Source organism: Puntigrus tetrazona, chromosome 1 (assembly GCF_018831695.1).
Source record: "Puntigrus tetrazona isolate hp1 chromosome 1, ASM1883169v1, whole genome shotgun sequence".
Classification (NCBI taxonomy): Eukaryota; Metazoa; Chordata; class Actinopteri; order Cypriniformes; family Cyprinidae; genus Puntigrus; species Puntigrus tetrazona.
This window is the reverse complement of record NC_056699.1, coordinates 9,427,978-9,455,780: the sequence shown is the minus strand read 5'-3', so window position 1 is coordinate 9,455,780 and position 27,803 is coordinate 9,427,978. Positions and strand designations below refer to the sequence as shown.

The 27,803-nt window shown below is 35.1% G+C and overlaps 1 protein-coding gene across 1 annotated transcript in view; it reads left to right on the top strand.

The window, feature by feature from the left end:
• Positions 1–27,803, top strand: part of LOC122347442 (zeta-sarcoglycan) — a 223,399-nt gene that overhangs the window by 174,778 nt on the left and 20,818 nt on the right. Inside the window, exons 4-6 of the mRNA XM_043242763.1 lie at positions 1,092–1,179; positions 12,564–12,686; positions 14,972–15,044. Coding sequence (XP_043098698.1) covers positions 1,092–1,179; positions 12,564–12,686; positions 14,972–15,044 — 284 coding nt within the window. The remainder of the gene's footprint in view (positions 1–1,091; positions 1,180–12,563; positions 12,687–14,971; positions 15,045–27,803) is intronic.

Sequence of the window (27,803 nt, the reverse complement as noted above, 5' to 3'; positions counted from 1 at the left end):
CCTGCTGAAGAAAATAGTTAAGATTAAACCATTACAAATGTTTATATACTATTAAAACCATTCTGCCATTACTTGTGTGAAATGTAGATTAAATTTTGTTTTTTTTTTCCACAAGTGAAGACACATGGCCACACACTAAGCACATAACAAAATACACAGAAAGCGAAGACCTTCGCTGTACTTCGCTGTCGATATATTGATCTGGTTGGCTGGCAGGTCGATCAATGTCAAAAGGGAGCGCTGTGCTTTGAAGCTAATCTGAGGGTTGAATTCTCATGCCCATTCTCAAGCATCAAGAATGAGTCTTAAATCAGTTAATAAAGGTAACACACAAAATAATTCTTAATAATATATACAGATAAGATGATTCCATAATTGAAAGCATTCATGAATGTGACTGGGGTTAAGATGCATTGTATGGTGTGTGTATATTCAGCGCCACAGCAGAAGTTGTGCTGTGAAAGAGGATGTATAGGTCAGTAGGATCAAAGTTACACAGAACAAGAAGACGCTGAATCCAGTGATCCGCAGCATGCACCCCTGCATGCATGAACACACAGACACACACCCCGGCCAGTCAGAGTGCATTCATCCATGTACACACGTGCACACACACACACAGCTCAGATATTACATAGCTTCATGTTGAACACATTAACATCACATCTATTGTTTTCATGATTCTGATTTGAATTTAAACGAGCATGGTGTATGTAATGACATTCTAACATTAAAAAATATATATATATTATCTATTTTATTATCATTATTCAAATTCTGCTTAAAATCTTACATTTTTTATTTTATTTTATTTTATGCCAGAACATATGTAAAATACTATGTTTTCAAAAAATGTTAATTTACAATATATGCAGGTTTGTTTTGTTTTTTGGTGTACATGTTCTAGAATGTGTATAACAACGCTACCTAACCACAACCAAGCCATGTTCTGAATGAGACGCAGGGCTGTAAGATCGATTTCATTTAGAAACTGTCTTTTTGCTTCCTGTCTTGCTCTAACTTGTTCCACTTCTTTTATTATGCAGGATCCTATAATCAGCTTCTGTCTTCACTGTGTGTGTGTGTTTCAGGATAGTCCTCTGGTCTTACAGTCAGACCGCAATGTGACGGTGAATGCACGAAATAACCTTGGCCAGCTGACAGGACAGCTCACTGTGGGTGAGTGGCATTTTTAAACGGTTTTTCATACTATAGTTCATACTTTCTCATTTCACAGCGGGGCTTTTCATTTATAGCTGATGTGTTTTTTATAGACACATCTATTCTCAATTTATTGTGTGTGCTACTACAATATTTCCATTTTTGGAACTCCTACAGCATTGCCTTATAAACCTTAATATGTAATTTCTTTCTTTCTTTCTTCCTTTTTTTTGGCACTTAATTATACTCCTAACTGGCATCTGCTCATTTACACGAAAGGAGTTAATCGAATTTGAAAAAGAAAATGATTCTTCGTGTTGACTATTTCAAAAATTCATCATTGCTAATAAGTTGCCAGAAATCATAAAACAAATTGTAGCTGCTTTTACTTAATTACATAGATGGCATTTTAGTAAATGACACCCTGAAGGGCTTTTGGGTCTAGATTTTTATTTATTTATTTATTTTTATTCTTTTTTTTTTTCATGGATTGTGTTATATTTCAGAGAATAAACTGGAAGATGTGGTAATTCCTGCCCACCCAAACTGTTTTGTCTAACTTCCCTGCTTGTGTCCATGCATTTTCTTGTCCTGGTAATTATTTCTTGTGTAGTTAAGCCCTTTGTGACTTTTATCTTTTGATGTGCATTTTAATTGACAGTGTTTTGTTTCCTGAGATTTCACTTATATGTTACCTTTGATTTTTGAAGATAAAGCACTTAGATTCCCAAACCTATTAGATCCAATTTTATACCCAAAGCCTCCCAAAAAGCACAATTACCTAAGTTGAAAGCCTTTTGTGATTGAATCTGATTGTTCATATTTCCTTTGGTTGAATACAGTATGTAATGACGGTGTAGAAAGTTGTTTGGTGTTTTTTTTTTGTTTGTTTGTTTACCCGTCATTGGAATAACTATATTAAAATAGAAAACAGTTAGTTATTTTAATTGTAACAATATTTCACAGTACTGCTTACTGTCTTTTTTAACAAATCTTTCAAAAGACTTTTTTCAAAAACATAAAAAATATATCTCACGAGTTCCCAAACTTTTGAATGGATTGGATTGAGCAACACATTTAGTCAGAAAAACCCAGTCGCACTAGTCCTGTAGTCTTGTGTTTTTGTTTTCAGTTGGTGCTCAGTTTCACCATCACGTTTCAAAAGACAGCAGGCATTCTGGGGCCGACTGCCCGCCGGGCTCAGGATCTCCATCAATTACTGCTCTATCTCAATGCAGCCACGGGGGTTTCTGGAGTCCCTGTGTTTTCTGGTGTTTTTCCAGTGAATCCTCTTCCCTTGTCAGGGATATTTTTTTTCCACTCCAGGGTATGCAAGGCAGAGTGTTTATGTTTGTGTGTGTGTATAAAAGGAGCTACCTGACTCAAACTAGCTGTAAGATCATAGCAGAAGCAAGCACCCCTAAAGCCAGAAGAAGTCTAGATGCTCTCCTTCACTTACTGCTCATGGACTGCAACGGATCACAGCTTTGCTGTGCAAAGGAAAACATAGAAAGCAACAACAACACACATGTTTTCCCTGTATTAGTAGCTGGCAGCAAAGAAATTCTGAAACCTAGTTGTTTTTACTTTGAATCTCCACTGTGGTGGTTTTATTTTGGTTAGTGCTACAGTATTCGGAGTTGAATACTTTGCCATATTTTGCAGGAAGGTGAACTTGAATTTGATTTGCAATTAAAAGCTTTTAATTGTGGTAATTGCATTCATTTAAACCTTGTGTGCATTTTGGCCATTCATTTACAACAGTGTTTTGGTGGCCTGAAAATGCCATAAAAAAAAAAAAAAAAAAAAAAAAAAAACATTCTGTGTAAAATACAAAAACAGAAATGTGTAAAATAGGAGGATTTGATGCATATAATGTGCTCATTCTGTAGGTGTGTGTGTATAGAAGTGTAGTCCTTCTTTACATATTTTCTAAACTGCCAACTGCTGGCCTCTCATGCATAAAACAGTATTTTTAGTTGAGTTTTAGTTTGAGTCTGGATCATTTTGACAGTGCTGTTGCTTATACGCAAAAGAAAAAACCTTTTTCTTGGTGTTCCTCTTTCACTGGAAAATATATGAAAAAAAATCTGAACTATCTGTTGTGTAAAACACAACATAACAGTCTTCTCAGCTGGGAAATGTTGAATTAATGTTCGGATGTGCCTTAAATGGAAAAACCTGGTTCTAAGTATAGCATATAGATCCGCTTCCCTAGCAAAATCACAGCAAGCATAACGTGACTCTTATGGCCTCTTTTATGATAAATGCAAAGATTTTAAATTAAATCTCAGGCTATTTGTGTCCCATGGTGCTTTATTAAGTACACAGCAAGACTTGAAATTAACCAGTGTCAATGAAAGTAATAAAAACGTCCTGGATATGTAATGTTTAGGGGCAAAAGTCATTCCCCATAGAGACCTCCTCAGTTCTGTTCAGACTCATTATTTGTTTAGTATTGATTTAGTGCCTTTGCAGTCCCCATAGTGACTTACAGATGTCAGATATCTATATTCACTGTCTCAGAGGTGAATATTGTTGATTGTGTATATCTTATATATTACGTTTTTGTAATAATGATTATTCTAAAATTATCATTATACACATTTAATTTAATTGAACTTAAAATGCTACCAAATAATGAGGTTGAAAAATATTAATAATGTAAAATAAAACTTACTTTAAGCAGGTGCTATGTGAATTTTCTTGTACACTAAGGGTTTGTTACCAATTTGGAGTCACCTAACACTCACCAGTGTGCCCTCTATATCCTCTCTTTGACATTTACCCACTCTGCCAGGACGTTGCCTTCAGGCTGTCACTGATCTTTCGACATTGTCTGAATATTTAGGGAATTTCGTAGCATGGATTAGCTCCTAAACAGGCAGCAAAGTTACACTGTATCACTTCTCGCTCCCACACCCCTGTTTGCTGTTTGTTTGCTTCCTCTCCTTGTTCTCTCGTCCCTGAACCCACTCGCTGCAAGAACATTAATCTTCAAACAGAAATTGTATAGAGGTGCTGAGAGCCAGAGAGCTGGGCCGTCCTCTGATAGCTTGGCCCAGGAGTGCAGAGTTCTCTGTTTTTATAATATGGCCCATAAGTTCAGGTGATTGATGCACCGTTGCGTTGTGGTGAGCATGAAGCGAGAGCACCGAGATCATGACTTTATCCTGTGTTCATAAGGGAGTCGCTTAAATATCTGAGAGGTGTAGTCTGTCATAATCTTTGTGTTTATAAGTCAAAGGTTCAGACCCTTGGGGTCACAAACTAACATGGGGTCGCTGAAAATGCATGACATTCATATATATATATATATATATATATATATATATATATATATATATATATATATAAATAAACTTTAGACAACAGACATTAGACAACTTTAGACATTTTAGACAACTACAAGCAGTTTTGTCACTACACGCCAACTATATATTAACTAATTCTCATTCATTTGCCACTACATGTCTATTAACTCTCAAAGTAGACTGGTTTAGGTTTAGTAGAACAAATTGACATATACTTGCAAGGTTTCTGATAGTATCTAGTATGTTGTGAACCCATCAAACTAAAATGTTAGAAGTTATTAAGCAGACAGTCTACTAATACTCTAATGACTGCTAGTTGAGTTGTAGTTGCAAAGTTACTTCTCGTTAGTAGTGGACCATCAAAATAAAGTGCTACCAAAATGGTTAGTTCCAATCCTAGATTCTGATTGGTTCTATATAACATACAGCAACCACCGTTAGCAACATAAACAAATAATAATACAGCAGAAAACTTTTCCTTGTATTATGTATTTCGGCAATTAAAAAATTAAATGTCTGTTATTTATTTAATGAAGTATGTGTGACCCCAGCTGGTGCTATGTTGCATCTTTCATCTTTAATTTTTATACCACATCTTTCCTCGTGTGTGTGCGGCATGATGATGGAATATTTACCGTGTTCACATTCACACAGCAGCAGAATACAGCTGTCAGTCCTGTATTTGAGTCAAGTTACGTTCACACACAACCACATTCTGTAACCTAACTCGCAACCGAACAGAACAGGACTGGACAACTAGTTGTCTGCAGCATCATACACTGCGAGAGACAGGCACTCTGCCTACCGTGTGTTGAGTGTTTTCATGTATGTGTTGGGTAACTTACAGTCAAAGAGAAATAAGTGTCATCTTAAAGAGCCGTTCCCATCGATTTTGTGTTTAAATGCTCGGCTCTCCACCCAAATTTTAAAAAGCTGCAGTCAGTTAACGAAGATTTGAAGAAATAACTTGCGGCTAAATTGGACTTTTGTCGTGTCAGAAAGTGATTTCAGCGGACGTCGCCATCTTTGATATTTCTTTGGTCACTGTTGCTATGGTTACTGGTAAAGAATACAGGCAAGGCTCCCGTTGCATGTTCATATAGACATATTTCTAAACATGACTGTAAGCTGCTGTGTGAACAAAACATTTCAAGACTCACACAGTTACACAACGGTCTGTCTCGGCAATCTCGTCTCGCATAATCGTATTAACTGTTTATCTCCTGAACTACAATCAACTTTCTTTACCACGCTATTCAACCAAATTCACTGGTTAATGTTAGGGTCAGGTGTAGGGGTTGGCATAGTGTAGGACATTAACACGGTAATTGTCACAACCAATAAAATCTTTTGTAGGTCGGAGTTTGCACTGAAAAATTGTCAATGGGAAGAAGCCATGCCTATTTTTGAGCTCCTGTTTTTATTTTAAGCTCCATTAGATGAGAGTAGTGTTCTGAACATTCTGCTTGCATTTGTGAGGAACTATTTTTTAGTGGAAGGACTGCATTTAACGAATTTCGGTACATAGATGTTTCATATTTTTAATAGTAATAGTTTTAAAATCGCAGCTTGCAAGCCCTTCAAAAGTGACTGTAAATACATATATAAAGTGACTGTAAAGATACATACATTTTTATTATTATTATCATATATTATAAAATTATGAAATATTGAATAATATGTGCTTTTGAATTTTCTAGTCCTCTGATAATCTAAATAAAATAAAATAAAATAATATTAAATTACATTGTCAAATTCTTTATAAATATATAAATGTTAGACAGCAAAAGTTTTGTTAATAATATGAATCAACATATTAGACTGATTATGGTGGCCCCTAAGACTCATGGCCACTGAAAATGAATCTTTGTCATCGCATAAATATACATACATTACATTACATACATACATATTTCTATTTTAATAATTTTAAAACATAATAAAATATTCATTTTATATATATATATATATATACACACAAATTATACATTTTCACACAACCTTGGTGAGCATAAGAGACTATTTTTCTTAAAGGTAAAATACAACACTATACTGTAAAAAAGTTACTTAATTGCACCCAGAAGAAGACTGAATACTGTCTAAATGCTTTAGACTAACCTTTAAGGACATCCTCACCCTGTGATCCTCCATAGTTGTGTGTTTTTTGGCACACAGTCTGAAATAACGCTCCTCGTGACCTTCTTGCAGGAATATAGTGCCTTGCTAAATTATTAGGCGGCAGGATTTAGTTGGAGGTGTTGATGGGATGTGTGCTGGAAGTGAGCTGGTGATGAAATACAGTATCAAGCCTGTGCTGTCAGATCTTGTTTTCTTTCTCTCTCTCCATCCCTCCATCCTTCTCCGCTAACCTGAGGCACCCCACTGTTTGCCACGAGGTCCCTGCACAGATGATTGAAAACGAGGGACATGAAAATAATCCGTGCATGGGCTGTTCTCACGCTCTGGCTCCAGCTGTGAGCTCATCTCTCCTCTGAACACCTCCTCCAGAGGCCAAACAACTGAGAGGACATTGAGGGAACACAGCATCTGCTTTTTGTCTTATTGACTTTTCATTTTTAGAAGTGTAGACTGCATAATGAATGGCTTCTCCGCTTTGAGAGAGTGGGAGATGATTTCATTAGCGCTGGGTGACAGAGAGGACATGAGTGAGAGATGCTCTGGGGGGCGGACAAGGACAACAGGAAAACGTGTGTGTGACTCAGGTGGGATGCTGTCAGTATGTTTTGCCGCAATCCTTACCAAAACCTTATCAGTTAGCATTTGCATTAGTTTTAAAGGCAATTAGTTGTCAATTCAGCCCTCCTGTTAAATTGACTTTTTTTTATTGGCTGAAATAAATTAATGAGGTAATAAGGACTCTATTCAGACTCTTTTCTGCTTGATTAGAAATCCTAAAAAAAGGCTTTGATGTTTGTCATCTCAACTGTTTTTGTGACTGATCATTTTTTTTGTAATATTATTGTTTTTTGATGAGGCAGTAATGTAGAGAACAGTAGTGTTATACGTGTAGTATTATTCCCAAATGTTTGAATCCATTGCAATACATAAGGGAACTGATTTAAAAATAGATATACCTGCATTTTTCAAAAACAGCCATCTCAAAGTGCTCAAGTCACCAATTATAAGTTTCACGGCACCAAAAATCCAGTGATTTGAGTGATTAGTTCCAAGTAATTAATCATGGTAAGAATACATTGGCAAAGTGTGCATGCATGTAGAGGAACGTTTAGAAATTTAATGTGCTGTTTTATGTTGTGTAATTTAGCCAGAATAAATTGCTAGTTTTAAATGAATATCATCATTTGCAATGCCACATTGCCACTTAGAGGTAGTGAGCTTAAACTCTCCAAGGAGAGAAAGAGAGAGAGTACCTAAAGGACATATGGAGATTAATGCGCACAAATACACGCATCAGTCTTCAGGGCTGTGTTTGCTGATTATGACAACATCTCTGATTATTTGTCTCTTTACACTGTCCACAAACCACACCCAGACGCATGCACACACACACACTGATTAATGCAGGCGCTCGAAATCCACCTGTTTTGCCTTTTTATTGATGAGGTTTATCCAGTACAGATAAATTATTTATCTTTAATAAACTGGCATTCTCTGCTTTGCAATTATTTTGCGCATCGGTTTTCTACAAGATTCTTTCAAAGGATTTTATTGATCGAATGCTCTATTCTTGATTGATTGATTGATTGGCTGGTTGGTTGGTTGATTAAAAAGAAGGGGTGTGGATATTTCTAAAGCTTGCATCAGCGGAGGATGCTTACTCATAAGGTCAGAGTAATCCAGATCAGAGCCACATTTTATGTGAACAGCATTTTGCACAGATGTTCAACCTCATCCAAGTCCAGCTCTAGCTGGAATGATAATGAAGCAGTTTATTTACAGCACATTATCATTTGGCTGTACATGGTCTTGTAAAACAAAAGTTTTCAATTTTTTATTTTTTTTTCAAATGCCATGGACCCCTACAAATGTGATGTAGCTTTGTGAGGGAGCCCTTCCTAAAATATCAAAGTTAGGTATCAGACAGCAGTATTATTATTATTATTATTATTATTATTATTATCATTATTGCTGTTGTTGTTGTTTTTATTGCATGACATAGTTTTTATATTATACTTCTTTGTATACAGCATTTCTTACAACAAAAGGGTTTTCAATATCCTATAGAATATTGAAATCCGTTTGTTGTTTTAAACATTTCATATTCCTTGGCATAAGATGGAAATGCATTATAAAGGTGGAGTGACAAAGGCATTGCTGTTGTACACCAAAGGGTTTTCAATATTATAATAAATAATATTCTATAGAAGAATTGTAAGAAATGCAGTAGAATAGCAAGACCTTTGTCATTCCACCTTTATAATGCATTTCCTTGTCTGATCACACTCAATGCTTTCCTCAAGGTACTTTTTGAATTCAACTGACAAACTTAACAATGTATTTTTTTTTTTTTTTTTTTGGATTATTGCGAAATAAAAAAAAAACACCTCTTTATTTTATCACACCATGTGGTTTTCCACAGCAAGGTCATTTATTCTTTCCATTTCACTCCAAGGGAAAACTTCCATTTCCTCCATCCTCAAAACAACAATTAATCATCAATCCTCAGTTCTGATGAGAGGTAAATCAGTATCAATTAATATTCAAGACCGGGTCATTAATATCCGCTGAATATCATTTCTCATTTAAATCACCTAAACGAATGAAAGATCCGCACTGTGAGATCCGTGAGATGGTGCAGTCTGCATAGCTTTCTGAAAGTGAAGATGTCCTTGTCCAAATAATGAGTGCTTACTCCTTACATGTACATTAATTGAGAACAATCACTGAAGTAATCAAGCACTCGAACATTAAGCTCTTGAATCATGCAAACAAATGTAAGGTAATAACCTGCTGTGAACAACATGGCTTTAATTAGGAATTACTGGGGTCTATATCTGTATCTATAGTGTTTATATTGAACTAATGAAGAATTTAATGTTTGGTCCGCTGAAAGCACTTTAAGCTGAACAAAACAAAAACAACAAAAAATATACCTTTATATATATATATATATGTGTGTGTATGAACCATTTGGGCTATGTTATATCAATATTGCTTTTATATATTTTCATATTTCAACTTCAATTATCAGCGCTGCTTTTGACTGAAAGAAAGGGTAGAAAAAGAAGGAATGAAGAAAGAAAGAAAGAAGCAAAACTGTCCCTTCATAATCCTGTGGTGTGTTTCTGTCACAACCTCTATAAAGATAATGATGCTCTGTAGTGAATCTATGAGCAAATCTCTGGCCACCGCTGTGCAGTGATATGGTCAAGAGAGGATTAATCAAATATGAGTATAAATTAACAATTTATTAGCATTCTCTCCTCTTGGTCTCATCAGCATAATCAGAATTAGACTTGCCTTATCCTCAAGCACGTCTTTAATCACTATCCAACATAATTTTTACTTCTTTTTTTTTTCCAATTTCATTTTTCTGTTATTTTTTTTCTCTCAAAAGCTATCAAATGATGTGAGACTTTCACAGATATGAAGCATATCTTCCTAATTACATGAGAATAAAATATAAGAGAAATAATAAGCAATTAATTAATGAACAGCATGTTTCTTTTTATATTTAGCACAACCCTACACTGCATTAAAAAAAGAAAAAAAGAACCTTTTCTTTTATAAAACTTCAAAATCTGAAGATGTGCTCTACATTTGTTTCTTTAGGTCTGTGAAAAGATATTTAAGCACAGCAGGAACAACAACTTCCCGCTGAGTAAAAGAACTGTAAAAGACATGTTGATCTGGGGCTCCTTCAGTTCCCAAACTGAAATAACTATGTCAACTCTCCTTTTTGAGACATGGGATACAATAGATGACTGAACTGAAAATATAGAGAGAAATTAATTTGGTTACATGATTAAATATGTTCAGAAATGTTTAGTTGCAACATTTCAACACTTGCTGGTTAACTCACAAAATTTAGAGACATTTAGCATTACATCATTACCTTATTATTGGATCGTCGGCAATGAATGGGTGCCATCGGAATGAGAGTCCAAAAAGCTGATGAAAGCTTCATAGTAATCCACAAGTTATTCATATGAATCCAATCCAATACCGTCTTGTACACCAAAAAGATGTTTGTTTGTAATAAACAAATTCATCAAGATAATTTTTTTCTTAATCAAATGTAACTGTTAATCATTTAAAGTTAAAGATGAATACATTTTTATACTTTTAGATGTTTTCATAAAAATATGATAGTGGGTACACAGCTCTGAAACCTTTTAAAACAGTTATATTTAATTGAGGTTCTTCCATTTGACTGAAGAGTGCAAATGTTACTTTAAAGTGCCCCATTATGATTTTTTTTTTTTTCACGCAGTGTGTAACACAGTTCTAAGTAAATGAAAATGTCCTGCAAAGGTTTAAATCTGAAAGTGCACCATGTGTAAAATTGTCTCTCAAAAGTTGACCGAATCTTTGTAACATAGCCGCTTTAGGAGCGCTAAAATAGCTGTTTCCCCGGTAACGCTGTACACAAAGCAGCACAGCTCACAAATGTTGCTATCAGGCATGAAATGAAAATTAGACCAATCACTGCAGATTAGCGTCACTCAAAGAAGGGGTTTAGGAAAAATAATCGCTCATTACCCATATAGATACACTTTAGAAAATCGAGACTACATATATAAGGTATGTGCAGTTTATGTGACATATTTTTTTAATAGGAAATGCTATTGTTGCTTCCATCAAGAATCCACGTAGGCTACCATCCAAAAAAAGCGAATAGTAAATATAAAGAAAGTCATATTGAAAAAGAGGGTTGCATTCAATCCAAAATTTGCATTGTTATAGGCTACTTTAATGTACTGCTATCTTTGCCATAGGGCACTTGGAGAAAGGGCAGGGTGTCTTATAGTACAAACACTAAAAAATAAGAGGACAGGTAATGCATGAATGAAGAGGGCTAGAAAGACAATAGAAGGTGGCAGAGAAAGGAGAAAGCCGGGCTTTAGGAAAAAAAGAAGTTTACTTTCTGTCACACATGCATAATGCGGACAAACAAACAAAGGCAAGTTTGCTCTCCAAGGTCACCTAAGACATGGAAGATATGATAGCTGTGATGAATAATATAGTCAGTGAAGCCATTGCAGTGTTTGTTTGGGGCAGTGCATTAAAAGCTACTGAGGTCCCAGCGACAGTGTAGTTTTTAGGCCAAGTCACGCTTGGTGAAAAAAGTCAAGATCGGTTTCATTCACGTCTCTCACATCAGCCTCTGCATGTAAATAAAAAAATCAGCTCCTTCTCTAATTCATAACCATGGATAAAGGTCTAAATAAGAAAGGATTTCCATTTCAAACTGGAGTGAAGAGGTATTTGTGGTATTATGTTGACGAGAACTCTTCAAGGGAGTTTTTTTCCAAAGATTTGAGGTTGTTAATCAGAATTTTTCCTGAATAATATTGCATTTAAAACCCTTTCCATGTATCGTTAAATAAAAGTTGTTGTCTCTATGTCATATTTTCCAGTTCAGTTCACTTCATATAAAGTCTTTTAATATGCACTATTTTATGTGTACAACTTACTACTTATTGGACAGAATAAAAAAGTATTCTGTGACAGCTGAATGATTACTAGAATAATTAGTATTTTTTATTTGGAGCCTTTTTTTACTCAAGATATTTATTAATTCAGAATATTAATTAAACATACAAACCCTTTATAATTTGACACTAGTAATTCTTTAAACAATCTGGAAACAATGAGCAGCTGTTCTAATATTAACTGAGGGAGCTTCCTTTTTATTGTCAGTATTGTCATCTGTCTTCTGTAGGCAGAAATTAGGCTGTATGCATACAGTACTCATTAAAGTATAATAATATCTGATCAATATCACTACCATCCACCTTTTTTTTTTTTCCATCTAACACTCCGTGTCCATTACAAGAAGTCCATTTCTGATGGGACAAGGTTTATGTGGACTACAAAGATAAAAATATGTATTATGATTAATCTTCTCAAGATTTTATTTCTTTCCTTTCTCTCTTTCTGTAGGTTCTGAGATGGTAGAAGCCCAGTGTCAGCGGTTCGAGGTGAGAAGTAGTGATGGCGAGAGAGTTCTCTTCTCTGCTGATGAAGAGGAGATCAGTATTGGCACAGATAAACTGAGGGTCACAGGTACACCATGCGCAAACACATATCCATTTAAACATGATCCAAAAACGTATAGACTAAGGTCTCAAACTGTACCTTCCAGGTACTTTCATACAGTCCCTTAAGTGTTATAGTTTATTTTAAATCTGGCCCATACATCAATTTCCACTGCTACTGTAATGTTGTATCATACAGTACAGTAGTTCTCCTAGGGATGGTTAGTAGCCTTACATAAAAAAAAAAATCTGCAGATGATTTATTACAGGCCTAAAATGCACATCTATAAAAAGCAACAAAGCTTTCATGCTCGTTTTTTGTCAGGAAAGTTTGGATATGCATATCTCCAACAGATGCCTGACATGTAAAACAAGCTCAGTCACATTATAATCAGCTGAGCTGTCTGCAGCATTACGGCAATGCGCTTTCAACTGATGGACACACTTTTTTTTGTTTTTGACACAATGAAGCTAATCCAGCATTTTATCTGTCTATCTGCAATAACATGACTTCAAATAAAATAGCGCTTGTGCGAATCGTTTTCTATGCATTTAGTTCTTAATTCAAGTAATTCTGACGGCTAAATCACAGCCAGACTGTCTCTTAAATGGACCTGCCTGATGTGCAAGGAGAAAATTGCATTTGTTAAGGAATACAGTCAGGCGTCATTAGTCCACTAAACCTGCAGAGCAGTAGGTAAGAGAAAGAGAGAGAGATGAGTCACTCGTAATGTGTGATATCGCTTTTATAAAACAGTTTAAACGTGTACAAACTCGGTTCTGACAATCTTATCAGTCTGATTTAAAAATAACCTTCACACATGTGCAGTGCTACGACGCATAAATATCTATATGTTTTGATTGTTGTAAATGTGCCGGTATTTATTTCCATCTTTGGTATTACAACCTGGACAGTGGATACTAAATAGTTTCTGTATGACATTTTTTTAGATATTTCATCAAATATCTAAACAGTTAAAAAACAGTCAATCCGAATCTCACAAACTAATGGTACAGTTTACTAACTGTATTCACATTTGTTGTAATGATATGACCTGCAGAAAGCATCAATCAAATTAGAAGTCTTCAGCTGTTATGTCATTTTTATTAGAGCACTTTAGAAAATGTAAATATGATATTTTATACGGCATCCATTTTTTATGCCAGCTTCAAGATTCAAATATTTGCATGCACCGTATGTACCAGTAACCTTCTCTTGTATTGAAATGCAAATATATTGTTTCAAATAGATTTCGCTCATGCAGGCCTCCCTTTCTCTTACTTTTTTCTGGCTCTGCCTGAAACAGTGCATGCTGGGAGGTCAAGTGGAATAACTAGAGGTCAGGGACAAAGAGGGCACATGCACAGTAATTGGGCAGATCTGTCCATTACCTCTTTTCACAAAAAGACATGGGTAGAGAGAGGGATCAAGGGAGAGAAAAAGTGGTAGAGAGAAAAAGATAGACAGAGCATGCATAAATGGAAGACAGTGGTTCTTCAAGAGGTGAGACTGAAAGGCTAAAATGTGTCAGAAACAAGAACTGCCCTGGGGAGAGAAAGAGAATGGAGAGAAAGAGTAAAGCGTTAAGGAATATCGCTCTCAAAAGTGAAATGTCTGCCATTGTTTATTCACCCTCATGTCTGAAAACTTTATGACTTTGTCTCTTAATGGAAATGTGCGTGAGTTAATCGTGAATATTCTTTCAAACTATTTCTGCTTGTGTTCCATATAAGAAGGAAAACATGTATTTAAAATGATACGAAGATGAAATGATAAATGACAGAAGTTTGGTTTTAAGTGAACTGTCCTATTAAACTATTCAAAATCATTTTGGCATGATTTTGGGGAAAATGAAGAGGAATAAAGTAAACTAGGACAGACCGACACAAGTAAAACAGAAAGTATGGAACAACAGCTTACATTTATACTTACGAAAACTCACTTAACAAGCACATTTTGAAGAAAAAAATATGCTGTGAAAAATGGGGGACATTTCGAATGTTCCAGAAATACAGGGAAAAGTCTACTGGTCTGCGGTTCTTAAAATTTATCGCTTGATGTTTCATATCTCTGCCTAGCCCGAGTTACTTTATTAGTGGTATATATAACAGAGCATCAGGTATAGGATAAAAATAATTTGATAAGCCAGTGTTTTAGGCTGATTTATTGATATCAACGTGAAATGTTATTACAATTTAAAATGCCTGTCAACATTTATTTGAAACAGACACTATACAACATGAAATACGACACGAAAGTTTTAAATCAACTATATAACTTGTCACTCTCTGGTTTTCTCTTTTTCTCTCTAGGCAACGAGGGAGTTGTGTTTAGTCATTCGGTGGAAACGCCACACGTTCGTGCTGAACCATTCCAAGACCTGAAGTAAGACATGCTTTCCCTTATGTATTACATTATCCTTCAATTTGAAATTCACACTAAGGGCCAGATTTACTAAACAGAGAAAATTAGTGGTGACGGACATGGGCATTTCTGCTGGTGAATTACTGACAATGCGCAAATTAAAGAACACAGACACAACAACTCATGTAAATGTCGAACAAAGCAATATAACAAGTTCAGCACAAATTAGCATAGTCACAAATAAGTATAGCTGATGCTCATCAGGCTGCGGTTGATCTTACTTGTACAGTACTTACGATGCAAAACTAAAAAAAACGGTACAGATAACAGTAATTTGACGATACAAATGTTACTAATTTGTGTTTTGGGATTCATTTTAATACTCTTTTTTTCTCTACCTAAATGTTGTGTTTAAAAAGGAAACTTCAGGCGCAGAAACAACTGTGTCTATGCCTTTTAAGTGCTTATTCTTTACTGTGTCTTTTTAGTAATTCCTAACAGTCCTATATTAATGCAAAAAGACGGGTTGCGTTGGCACAAGCTGTTAGTAAATCTGGCCTTGAGAACCACACAATGGGCAAAGAGCTAGAGCATGAGAAAAAGAACGGGACGAGACACAGAAGGATAGAGGAAAGTCATAAAACACGAACTTAATGAATGTCCACTTCCTAATTGTCCATAGAAGCTTTATATCCTCAATATTCAGTGACAAACTGTCCTATTCGCACTCTGTTATGAGAAAGGGGACATGACCTCTCTGACACGCCTAATCCATCACCGGTGGATCAGCCAATCAGATTGATCTAATCTCTTCCGTTTGCATTAGTCAATATCTGATTGGATGTCCAATAGGTCACTAACACACCGCGATGCTTCTCAGTCCCCCAAATGTCGACATTATCACTACAGGAAATGATGTAGCGCCATGATGGATGGAGTCACTTTAAGTGCAAGTAGGCAGGTTACTGAGGGGAACCGAGAGCTTTTACCGCCCAGTTTGGTTTGATGGAGCACTGCTGGGTTCTTTCCAATCGCTTATGAACTTGCTTAATGTAAATGCACCAGAATCAAATCTACTTTCATCATTAGAAAAATTGGGAAAATGATTGGGTTAATGGAGAGATAGTGACATCTTATACTACACTTTCAGCTTTCAATGGCAGTGTTGACCCTTTTTAGTTCCATTTCTTATCTTAATGGCAAACATTATCAGAATTCGAACCATTAGGAGGTCGAGGTTTGGCTAGTTAGCGTGGTCCACTTAGCCCCTACTGGTCAATGGTGAAACTATTTATGGATAACTTTTTTTCTGTTTATAGCTGTTCAAAAGCAGTAGTAAACTTCCTGCAGATTTTATAAAACAATTATAGTCATGTCAGCAGTGGTACTGCAGAGGTCTGCCAGTGATTGTTGATCAGACACTGTTTCATTCCACCCACATACAGAACTGTGCGGAAGTTTTAAGCAGATTAGATACTTCTCAAAAACATGCTTTTAGATTTTTCTTTTTTTGTTTACTTTGGCTTTAGTGTGACATTAGAAACAATCATTTTTAGATCAGTATTTCCACCTACTTGCAATATACAGTACAGTATTTTAAAAAGATTTAGACATTTGTTAAAGTAAGTATGCTTTTATATACAGTATATCATAATGGTGAAAAGTTTGGAACAAGTAAGCAATTTTAAGAAACACAGATCTTGAGTGTGACTTTGCTGAATAAAAGTAATTATTCCAAAAGTCTTACCCAAACGGTAGTGTATCAAAGTTTTAATAAAACTATTAAACAGCAAAGAATATATATATTTCTTAAGCATGAGTCACATATTATGTGACACTAAAAGTTTCTGCAAATTGAGTTTGGAATAAATGAATATTATTATGATTATTAGTTGCCACAGTTCTATAGATTTAGTCTCAGTTGCTACTGTTTCTTTATATAATACCAGACTGACTGGATGATAGTGATCAGATTTCTGTGTGGGTCATACCATCTGGTGTCAGACTTCTTAGACAGTAATCTCACTGGATTATTACAGTATTTGCAAACAAAACGCCTACTGGCACACTAAAGCAAAAGCTCAAATTATTTTTTTTTGTAAAGCATCCAATGTGAAAGATTTCTATAGTGTACTGATTTCAATACTTTGATTCTCTGTTAACAGAAAGACCTTGGTCTCTATTAGCCTCATAATAATGTATAATAAAGCCTCACAAATAATGCTTCAAAATATTACCAATAAATCCACATATTCGCTCTCTCAGTTCAGTTATAAAGATAAAGAGCATTGCTGTAATTTCATCCCAGTCTGCAGTCTGTTTCACAGTCGAGAGCAGACATTTTGATTGTGAAGTGAAAAACTGCAGATAATCGCACACTCATCACGACTCTTTCATTCTCTCATCTCTTTCCTTCTCTCTCACTGTGAATTTCTGGCTGCTGTCTCCAGACAAGAATCCAGCATCCTCTCCAGACCTGTGTGCATTAACATTCCTTCAACATTTTGTGGGGATTAATGGCTTATTACACGCTTTACATGTTTTACTTCGCTTTCGACCTCATTAATTTGTAAATCGAAAGCAGGAAACATATAAATCAAGTTCACTTTCTCCTAATTATTGTTTTATCGAAGTGTGCTCATTATCGCTGAGTTTAGCTGTCAATTGAAATGAGCCTGCGTAATGAGTTATGAACCAGCTTTATGTCGTCCTTTGGGTATGAAACTTTTGTAAACGAATGTTTGTCCAGTTTCTCACTTCTTCATTTCTACCTCACCTTCTCTCGTCTCTCTGTTCCTCTTAGAGTTCAGAATTACGCAGTTAAAGTAAATGGAACATGTAATGACTTAATAGAGTCTATTAAAGGCTAATGTCTTATGATATAGTCTCACTGAGGGTTCAATTGCATCCTGTTGATATACTTTCTCACAGGTTCCTCAGCAAGAGTTGAACAGACCACCTTCAAAGTAACACATGACTTTTGATAAGTTAATATAAAGCTCAAGCTTCTGTGTGTGTGTGTGTGTGTTAAAAATTTATTTGGTGCATATATTTAGCATTGACCCCTTCACACACACCTTTCGAATCTCAGTGGGAGCAAAGTGAACTCAAATGAAAAGTTGTAGATACAAATCAGTAAACATTCATGAACAATCACCATTTTGCCCCCAATCAGGGTTCTTTACCTGTGGTTGGTCTAGATTTTTATTTTTATTTGTATATATTTATAAGTGGCTTTAGATAAAAGCTTCAAATAAAAGGCAAAGTAATGAAATGCTGGTGAAATTGGTGTTGAAGCAAATGCAGAAAGTCCTTTTCAATTATTTATAAACTCTCCTAAGTGATTTGCCCCTAATAACAAATGATACCTGATCCATGCTACTTTGAGTGAAATGTCTGGTTAAGTAGTTCTAATTCTTATGATAAAATATTTATTAGTTACTAGAGCTTAATGCATTTTTTAGTAATGATAATTTACTAAATTTGTAATTTCTCTCTCTAATGAGATTTTGTAATTTCTCTCTCTAATGAGGTAGATCACCCCAAAATCAGTTTCTCACCTTAATGTTGTTCCAAAGCTGTATGCATTTCTTTCTTCGGCAGAACACAATAGAGTGTATTTATAAGAATGTTACTAACAAAACAATTTGGAGGCTTTTTTTTTTTTACCAAAACGATTTTACCACTTTAAAGTGATGACAAAGTTTTAGATTTAATGCAACTGAAGTTATTACTAACCAGATTTTAAGGAAAATGTATGATGTTTTCCTACAATAATTGTGCAATTTATTTATTTGACCTTGGGTCAAATGATTTATTTATTTGACCTTAAACTTACCCATACAACCAAACCTGTCCCTAACCTTACCCGCACACAACCTCTATAGCAGCAATATGAGCACAATACAATACAATATGATCACAATACATGATAGTAAGGGGCACTTTATCTAAAGTAGGACCTTATTTATTTTGCAAATGATGTTGAATTCAGTTTTTTTCTTTAAAAAATATTTACAAATGAGCTACTGAAATGGTCCATTCACGCTTACCGTTGACTTTGTTACAGTAAATCTGTTTGCTGTGAAACCTCAGCAAAGACTGATACTTCCTCAACTATTCATAGCAACCATCTTTTTTTTTTTTAGTGTTTCATTAAAATTTCACAGTCTCGTTTGAAAGCATTAAAAAAGACACACAATGGTGATTTGCCACAGATATTATGACCCTGCACTCTGTTTCATTTCCGTTTTGATATTGTGATGCTAGTCTGGAGTTCTGACATATGTGGGTTTTTTTTATATATATATTTTAATGTGTGTATGTGTATGTATGTATGTATGTATATATATATATATATATATATATATATATATATATATATATATATATATATATATATATATATATATATATATAAAATAATTAATTTAATAATTATTTAATTATTTAAAGCAATTACTTATAAGTGAACTTATTATAAGCGAAAGTCAAATGCTAAGTTTAAATTACTGCTATTTGAATAATGTGATCTAATATAATATTTAGTATTGCGAGTAACTAAAGAACAAGTAAATCACAATTAGTGTCCACTTGTTTTATACTGACACATATTTTGCAGATAACAAAGTAGCATCCAAATCACTGAGACAAAGCAAAGGTGTTAAAATGTCTCAACATTTCAGCAGAATGCTGTTCCAATCAGCTGCTGCAGCTTTTCATCTTTCATTCTTCTTGGCACATTTCTGGTCATTTGCCTTCATTTGTTTGGTTTGGTGCTTCCCTCTCAGTGCTGAGGTTTGAACTTGCCTCGGGCTCTCGTTAATTAAACAGCAAATCTCCGACAAAGAAACATTACCACCATTTGAGACAGCTTGGATGGCCTCCATTTTCTCCTCTCATACTCTCCACCGCCCCACAGCCCTCTCTTTTCAGACCTTTGTGTAGTCACTGTCAGCTCAGTTGGTGTTGATGAAGGACACGGAGCAAGTTTAAGTAGACTGTAATAGCCTCGCTGTTGTTTTCCACCTCCCTTGCCCAACAGTAGGGTTTGGTCGTGTTGCTAATAGCCTAGCGAAGGGTGGGTAGGGTGAGAGTGCAACAGAGTCTTGCCATTAGCGATCAGTTAACTCTGCCAGCTAATGCAGGGTATAATACGATGAGAATTGATCCAGCTGCCCTGGAGCTGATGAGAGAGTTTGGGAGTTTCGCTCAGAGTCCACACTCATCTAAAGACACAGTGTACACCTTAGAAAGAAAGTCTCTGTTGATTTCTTTTTCCCCTCAATTTCACTATTTTTTTTTTCCTTTTGTCACAGAAATGACACTTTGTACCACTGGAAGCTGTCACGTTTTTTCACATTTTTAAATTCATGTGGGTGTCTGGTTCAGTTGTTTGTTCTTCTGAACAGTGCAAAATTTTTCAGATAAATATATATATCTATACACATATAAAAAAAAATTAATTAATTGCAATTAATCACATCCAAAATAAGAGTTTTTGTTTATATAATTTGTGTGTATACTGTGTATTTTAATGTGTACGATTTACACATATACTTATATACACATACTTACACTTTGTTTGAAATGCTCCAGATGAGTTATGGCGCTCTGCCTTCATTGATGTTAAATGATGTTACGTTGCTGGGTTGGAGTATCACGGTGTTCTGCCTTTGCTTCACTGACTATTAAAGACTGCCGTGCTGTAATTACACTGTGATTACACATGTATCTGATTTGTCACTGAAACACTTTATTAGACAAACAAATTATATAGATCGTGATCTCTATAAAATAAATCAATGCACAGAACTAGATACCTTGGCATCAATACATAATTAAAAATAACCTTTTTTTGTATTTTCTTTAATGTTTTTTCTTCTCAATGCAAAGTCTTATAACCTTTTTTCCTTATTCTTAAGAAAAAAACAATAGTTTTTTTTTTTTTTTTTTTTTTGATTGAAGCTTCCGTCTGAAAGATTTTAACAAGCAAACACACACCCTCTTTGTTTGAAAGAAAAGCACTGTGTGACAAGTGCACAACTGCCAGTCGTTCAGATCAATACTGGTGGGCTGAAGCAGAGAATCACATCTTGAGGGCATCACATCAAATGTCTACAGGCCTTTTGTTTTGCAGTAATTATTCCATCCAGTGAAGCATCTTAATTTAACAGTGAGACATTATACAATTTAGATCAGCTAGAATATTACTGATTCATTCTTGTATGGACAAATGAACGGAGTAAAGATACTTACCCAAAATATTTAACTAAAATAAAATATAATAAGTATATAAGTATTTTATTTATATATAACTTAAATATAAATATATATTTTTATTTATTTATTAATTTTTTTTTGAGAAAGACATGATTTTGCCAATTGCCACATGAACACTGTAATCAGTGAAATAAAGAAAAGATAATAAACTGAAATCATTCATTTTCACCCAAGTTACAAAGTAAATAAATTATTTTATTTCTGTATTTATTATTTTTATTTTCTGTCTACTAATTATACTAATTAATGGATCTAATAAGTTTACAATTATGAAATGCATGGCAAACTGCAGAATCATGCCTATACACTAGCTTTTATTATATTTAAATTTATATTATATTTGATTACATTATTTTTTATGACTGCTCTTTTTTGTACCATTTAACCTGTAAATGTTTAGAATTGCCAAAGCTATGATCATATGCAAGACCACGCCAGTAGGTTAGCACTAGCAAAAAGATACAGTGGTTTAATTCTCAAACCTATTCCAGTAAAGTCACCACTTACTGTGGTTACCATCTGCTGAAAAACACTTGTAAATGTTAAGCTGTTGTCCACCAAGGACTTGTTTTCAAAGACATTAACTCAGTTCCTATGTGGTTTCTCACTTTCTGCTGCACACACAGACAGCCTTCAAAGGCAACATTCTGACCAAAAAGAAACCTTCAAAGAGACATATTTGATATTCTCTTCATGGACAGGATTTCACACAGGCAGAACACAAGTAGCACTCTGGCTGTGAAACACACGATACATACAATAATTAACACACACAATCGATTGCAATGGTCATGCTGCTGAGCAAACGACTCAATACAAATATCAGATGAAATAAAAGGCCACATTTTTAATTAGATGATTATTTTCTATCAATATTTTTGACATTATTTATTTAAAACAGTCATTTCCATGGGTGATCATTTTCTGAGAGCTTACCACAGTGCGTTCTGGGATTTGCCTTATCAGCGATAAATACATGTTATGGTGCATTTACTGCCTACTGTTCGGAGAAGCCTTTCCATCGGAAGGGCGCCAGTGATGCCTTAAATGTTGCCTAGGGAGATTAGTCTCTTGGTTGGAGTGTTTAGAGACAAATTACATTTACAGCTTTTGATTAGAGTGGTAGGGAAATGAGTAAAGGTCAAGATTTTAATCCCTACAGAGAGTAATATGTCTCCACTAACATCTGCTACTCATTCTGCTAACTAGTATCCTTATTAACTTTAGAGACCCGTAGCATAATTGCATTTGTATAATGCAGTTAATTATTTAGTAATGTTCAATAAATTAATAATAATAATGTATTTTTTTAATTGTTTAATCTATGCATTTAGTTTATTAATAAAGTATAATTAATCACAATAATTTTTTCACTATTTGCCAGAGAAAAAAAAATTATATTTTAAAAAGTAAATAAATTATGTTTATATATATATATATATATATATATATATTATTATTAAAAATATTTAATTATATGTTTATTTATATTATTATTATTATTATTATTATTATTATTATTATTATTAAAGTATATGCATTGTGTGAAATTCTCTGTACATTATCTGATATTTTAAACATTTTAAAACATAAATTGGACACCAATTCAGTGGGGGAATGAAACTGAATTTAATTAATTGCTAAGATCTATATATAATACATGACATATATATATATGTGTGTGTGTGTGTGTGTGTGTGTGTGTGTGTATATGTCATGTATTTCAGTTGTTGGGTTGCTGGGGGTTAAAGAAGCAACCATCCAGCCTTTGAATCACACAAGCTCCAGTGAAAATTGAACTGATCTGCAGGACCAAGAGAGAAGCTGTTTTGCAAACTGTGTGACTGAATACAGTTGTGTGAGGCTTAATCCAGATGAGACAGCCGGCACTTTTCCTCTCCAGAACATAATTATGGATGGAGAGAGAATGAAAGAGCGAGAGAGATTGTTGAGGAGGGATTTGAAGGGGCTTTGGTAGATTTATTGCACACCTGAATCTCCACAGCCAGTAGAAATAGACTTTGACCATTTTGGCATGCTTGGGCAAATTACTTTTGTAACTATATGTCTTCTGCACCACATTTCTCTTTATAAAGTAATTACACAATGGCTATCATTCAACCAGTGAGTCTTTATTGTCCCACAATGTTTTAACAATACAAAGTGGACATGTGTTCACATGAACAATCACAGATTCATAATAACTGTTATTTTTGATATCACTCAACTTCCGTTTTACGACGCTAGGAGAAATGTTATTTTTGTTTATCCTTGCACAAAAAAAATATAAAATAAAATAAGTAGTCTCCTAGCATTGCAAAACTAAAGTTGAGCCACTGATGTGACATGGACTGTTCAGTTGCATTGCTGTCTGTGGAGGGTTAGGTAGCTCTCCGATTTCATCAAATACACTGTATTGCCAAATGTTTTGTCATCCCTTCCAAAGAACAGGTTTAACTACTTTAGTACAAATCTTAATGTTAAAACATATAATGATATTCTGGGGAATTGCGTTTTTCTAATTTTATAGCAACACTTTGGACTGGACCCTTTTCAATTCTAACATAAGGCAAGATTAAAAAAGAAATGATTGATTGAGTCAGTGTGGAAAAACTTGACTGGTCTGCATAAAGTCAACTCCTAGCTGAATACATCTGGTGTGACTTTAAATGCAGTCCTTGAGCCAAAAAACTCATCACCAAACAACAATGACTTGTACATTTACTATATGGACAAAATTGTTATAGAACAGAAAAAGGCACTTCCTAAACTGTGGCGACAAAGATGGAAAGATAATTCATATATTTAAAAATTGATCTCATATCAAATTTCATGTCTGTTGTAAGTTTTGGAAGTACACCCATATGTACAAGTCATTGGTGTTTAGTGACGAGTTTTTTGCTCAAGGACCACATTTGAAGTCACACCAGATGTGTTCAGCTGGGATTAGGAGTTGACTTTATGCAGACCAGTCAAGTTCTTCCGCACTGACTCGATCAATAATTTATTTTTTAACCTTGCCTTACACACATTGTCATTGTCATGTTAGAATAGAAAAGGGTTTTGTCCAAACTGTTGCTATAAAATTAGAATAACACAATTGCCGAGAATACCATTTTATGCTTTAACGTTAAGAATTGTACTCATGGATATGACATATTAAACTTGTCAAACCTATACTTTTGTCAATATAGTTAATATATCAATACATCTTAATTTGTGTTCTGAAGATCAACGAACGACATGACGGTAATTAATGACGAAATTTTCATTTGGGTGTGAACTAACCCTTTAATGTTTTCTCTTCACCCCTGACTATGAACTCTCTTATTGTAAACCAACCAAAAGAGTCTGAAATTGAGAGCAAAGGATTTAAAGGGAGTTTTTCTTTTCTTTTCCCCCAAATACCGTACAACTTTTTATATATTTATATATCATTGTGAAGATTGTATCTCAGCCAGCGGACCTCGGTCGGGAACATTAACCATGGATTCTTATCTCTCTCCATCTTTTCAGCTAAAGGCCACACTTAGACTCATCTTTCAAGCATTTGACAAGAATCGTCTCATACCTAGCTTTTCCAGCTGTCGAGTTCTCATTCGAGATGACTTTTTTTTCTTTGCTTCTTTCATAATGGTTGCAGTTAAAGTTTGGGCAGAGCAAGATGGTTCTAAATCATGACAAAAGTGCAGCTGGGACCCTGAGCTCCCGAGTGACTGATTGTGCATGATCGTGCCTGGAAATTAAATTTGATTGACTTGAGAGTTGGAAAGCTTGAAGAGATACTACTGAGGTGCTTCAATTATCATAGCACAGACTTATATGAGTGTCAGTTGCATAGGTAATGCATGATTATACTTGAGATCCATTGTAGATGTGATCCTGGCAACACAGCCCTCTCAAATCCACATTAAATTACCTTCCACTCATACGGACATTGAGAGCATCCACCCCTCGGACTTGACCTTCAGCTCCATTGATTACCTTATCACACAGGGATTACTCTGGCATCCATAGTGCCGTACCTCTCTGCCCATTCCTAATACTGTCAGCATGGATGAATGAAGTACTTTCTAGCATTCCATAAGAGCATCAACTTATTTTTAGATGATTTTGAACCTAAGGATGTATGTGGTTTTGGCGCCACATCGATCGGTGGTGGTGACCTTTACGTTTCTTGAGTCGTTTAGTAAATTGTCCTTGTTGTCATCTGTCATTTTTCCACAGAATGAAAGTCAGTCAGGAACAGCATATCATTGAAAGAAGGACTCTTAAATATCTATCTATCTGTCTATCTATCTATCTATCTATCTATCTGTCTGTCTGTCTGTCTATCCTATGTATAATATCATAATATGCATTCAGTTGTTCAAAAGTGACAGTAAAGACATTTTTGTTTACAAAAGAAAGAAAAACACAACATTTTTCACACACATAAAACATTGAGCAGTGTAAGTGTTTTTATAATAAGAAGAAATGTTTCTTGAGGATCAAATCAACGTGAGATATGCCTGCTTAAAATGGTAAAATAGCCTAGATTACATTACATTTTTACTCAACATTGATATTTACGAAGAAGTATGTGCATTTCTCAAAACAATTTATACAAACAGCACAATACAATGGATTGCCTACAAAAGCTTGTAACTTACTCAAACTCTTTAGTTCATCATTCAAATGTAAGTATTTATGTCAATGAACATGTCAATGACATCAGAATGAAATGTCATTGTCAATGGAGAAGGCTGCATTTCTTATGTATATCATATATCCATTACAAAAGCACAAATTTACACATTACTGTATGTGGGATATTGATTGAAAAAAACAGTTTCAAAATTATTCCTCAATAATTCAGTGGATGGGAGCTTTCCAGTGGATGGGAGTTGGATATGGATAGTATCTGATGCGAGTCATCAATAAAAAAATCCAACATCCATGGACTTTGATTACAATGCAAGCTTGTTTCTATCACATTTTTATCTCACAATTCAGATATCTATTGTTGGAATTGTAAGTTTACATCTTGCAATTCAGACTTTATCAGAGTTGTGAAATACTGTGAATTTACAATTGCAAGAAAAACAGTCCGAATTCTAAGATAAAGTCACAATTACCTTTACAAAAATATGTTTTCATAGGTTCAATGTGTACAAGAAAACATAAAAAACTGTACAGTACAACATACATTCTTACTCCTCTCTTCTACCTCTTCTTCTCCTATTATTCTACTATTCTATCTATACAGATATAAATTATATCTATACAGATACAGATCTGTATAGTTAGAATAGTTGGGTTAAGAGTAGGGGGAGAACTATAACTATTCTATTTTGAGAGGTAAGACTGTAGTGGACAACACATTCCAGAGCCCAGTTTTTGGCGGGGCCACTCTCTGACTACAATATCGGACAAGGGTTTGCTACATTTTGTTTGGATCTTGGTGGACTAACGTAAGCAAAACGCCATCAGATAAAGATGCCAGTACAACTGCCAGATACCTCTTAAACGGCAAGAAGAAGACCTTTGGTAAAAAGCCTGGGAACGACAAGACTTCTCATTGGTCAAAATGCAGTTTCTGAAGGTTTTGGCCTGTGGCCACCATAAAATTCCTTAGTATCTCTGGTTGTAGCAGCAGGTTTGGTAAGTAAGAAATGCACCTGTAAAACTTTAGTTTCTAACTTTGTGTTTGGACTATGCAAATAAGTTCCACAGGAGGAAAAAAGGGTGGGCCACACCATGTCCTCCCACTCTGATCAGCCAATCACAGCATGAAAGTGCAGAACCACCAGATTGCAATCTCCTCATCGGGAAGGGATGTAGGTACCTCTCCAAAAGACACTTCTTGTTCTGATTATCCGGCCTGTTACAGGATGGCAGCAACAGAAACAGTTCTGAGTCTGAGTACTGCAATGGAAAAGACGTTAACAAGATATGTTGTTCTGAGTCTCCTCTCCAGAGAGACAACAGCAGATCAACAAGTTCTGAGTCTCTCCTCCAGGGAAACAATAACAGTCTTTAGTCTCAAGCTTCAAGGCAACAACAGATATGACCACGGTCTGTGCCTCCAGCCTGCGAGTAATGAGATAATCATAAAGAGATAATACGTTCAGTCTTCGTCCAGCGAGACAGCAACAGATGCAGCACGTCCTGAGTCTCCATCCTAGAGAGACAAAACGGAGACATCTGCAACAAGGTTAAGCTCCAGAGAGCAAACCTTCACTTCAAGGCACCTTTGCTTGCATGTTTCAGGCAAGGACCTTCTGCACCTACTACAGGACCATATCTACTTGTTCCAGATTTTTGGTGCTTTGGTGCTCCAGGAGATCAGCATCCTCCAACGATTTGTGGTCAAGGCTGTCGAAAAAAATGAGTGCTCATGTTCCCATTGCATTGTTATCAGCACATCCAGTGGATGAAGTCACCGCTACTGGACTGCTCACTTAACTACAGAGAACATAACTATCACTTATCCAAACCTCCTCAAGAGACCTTGAC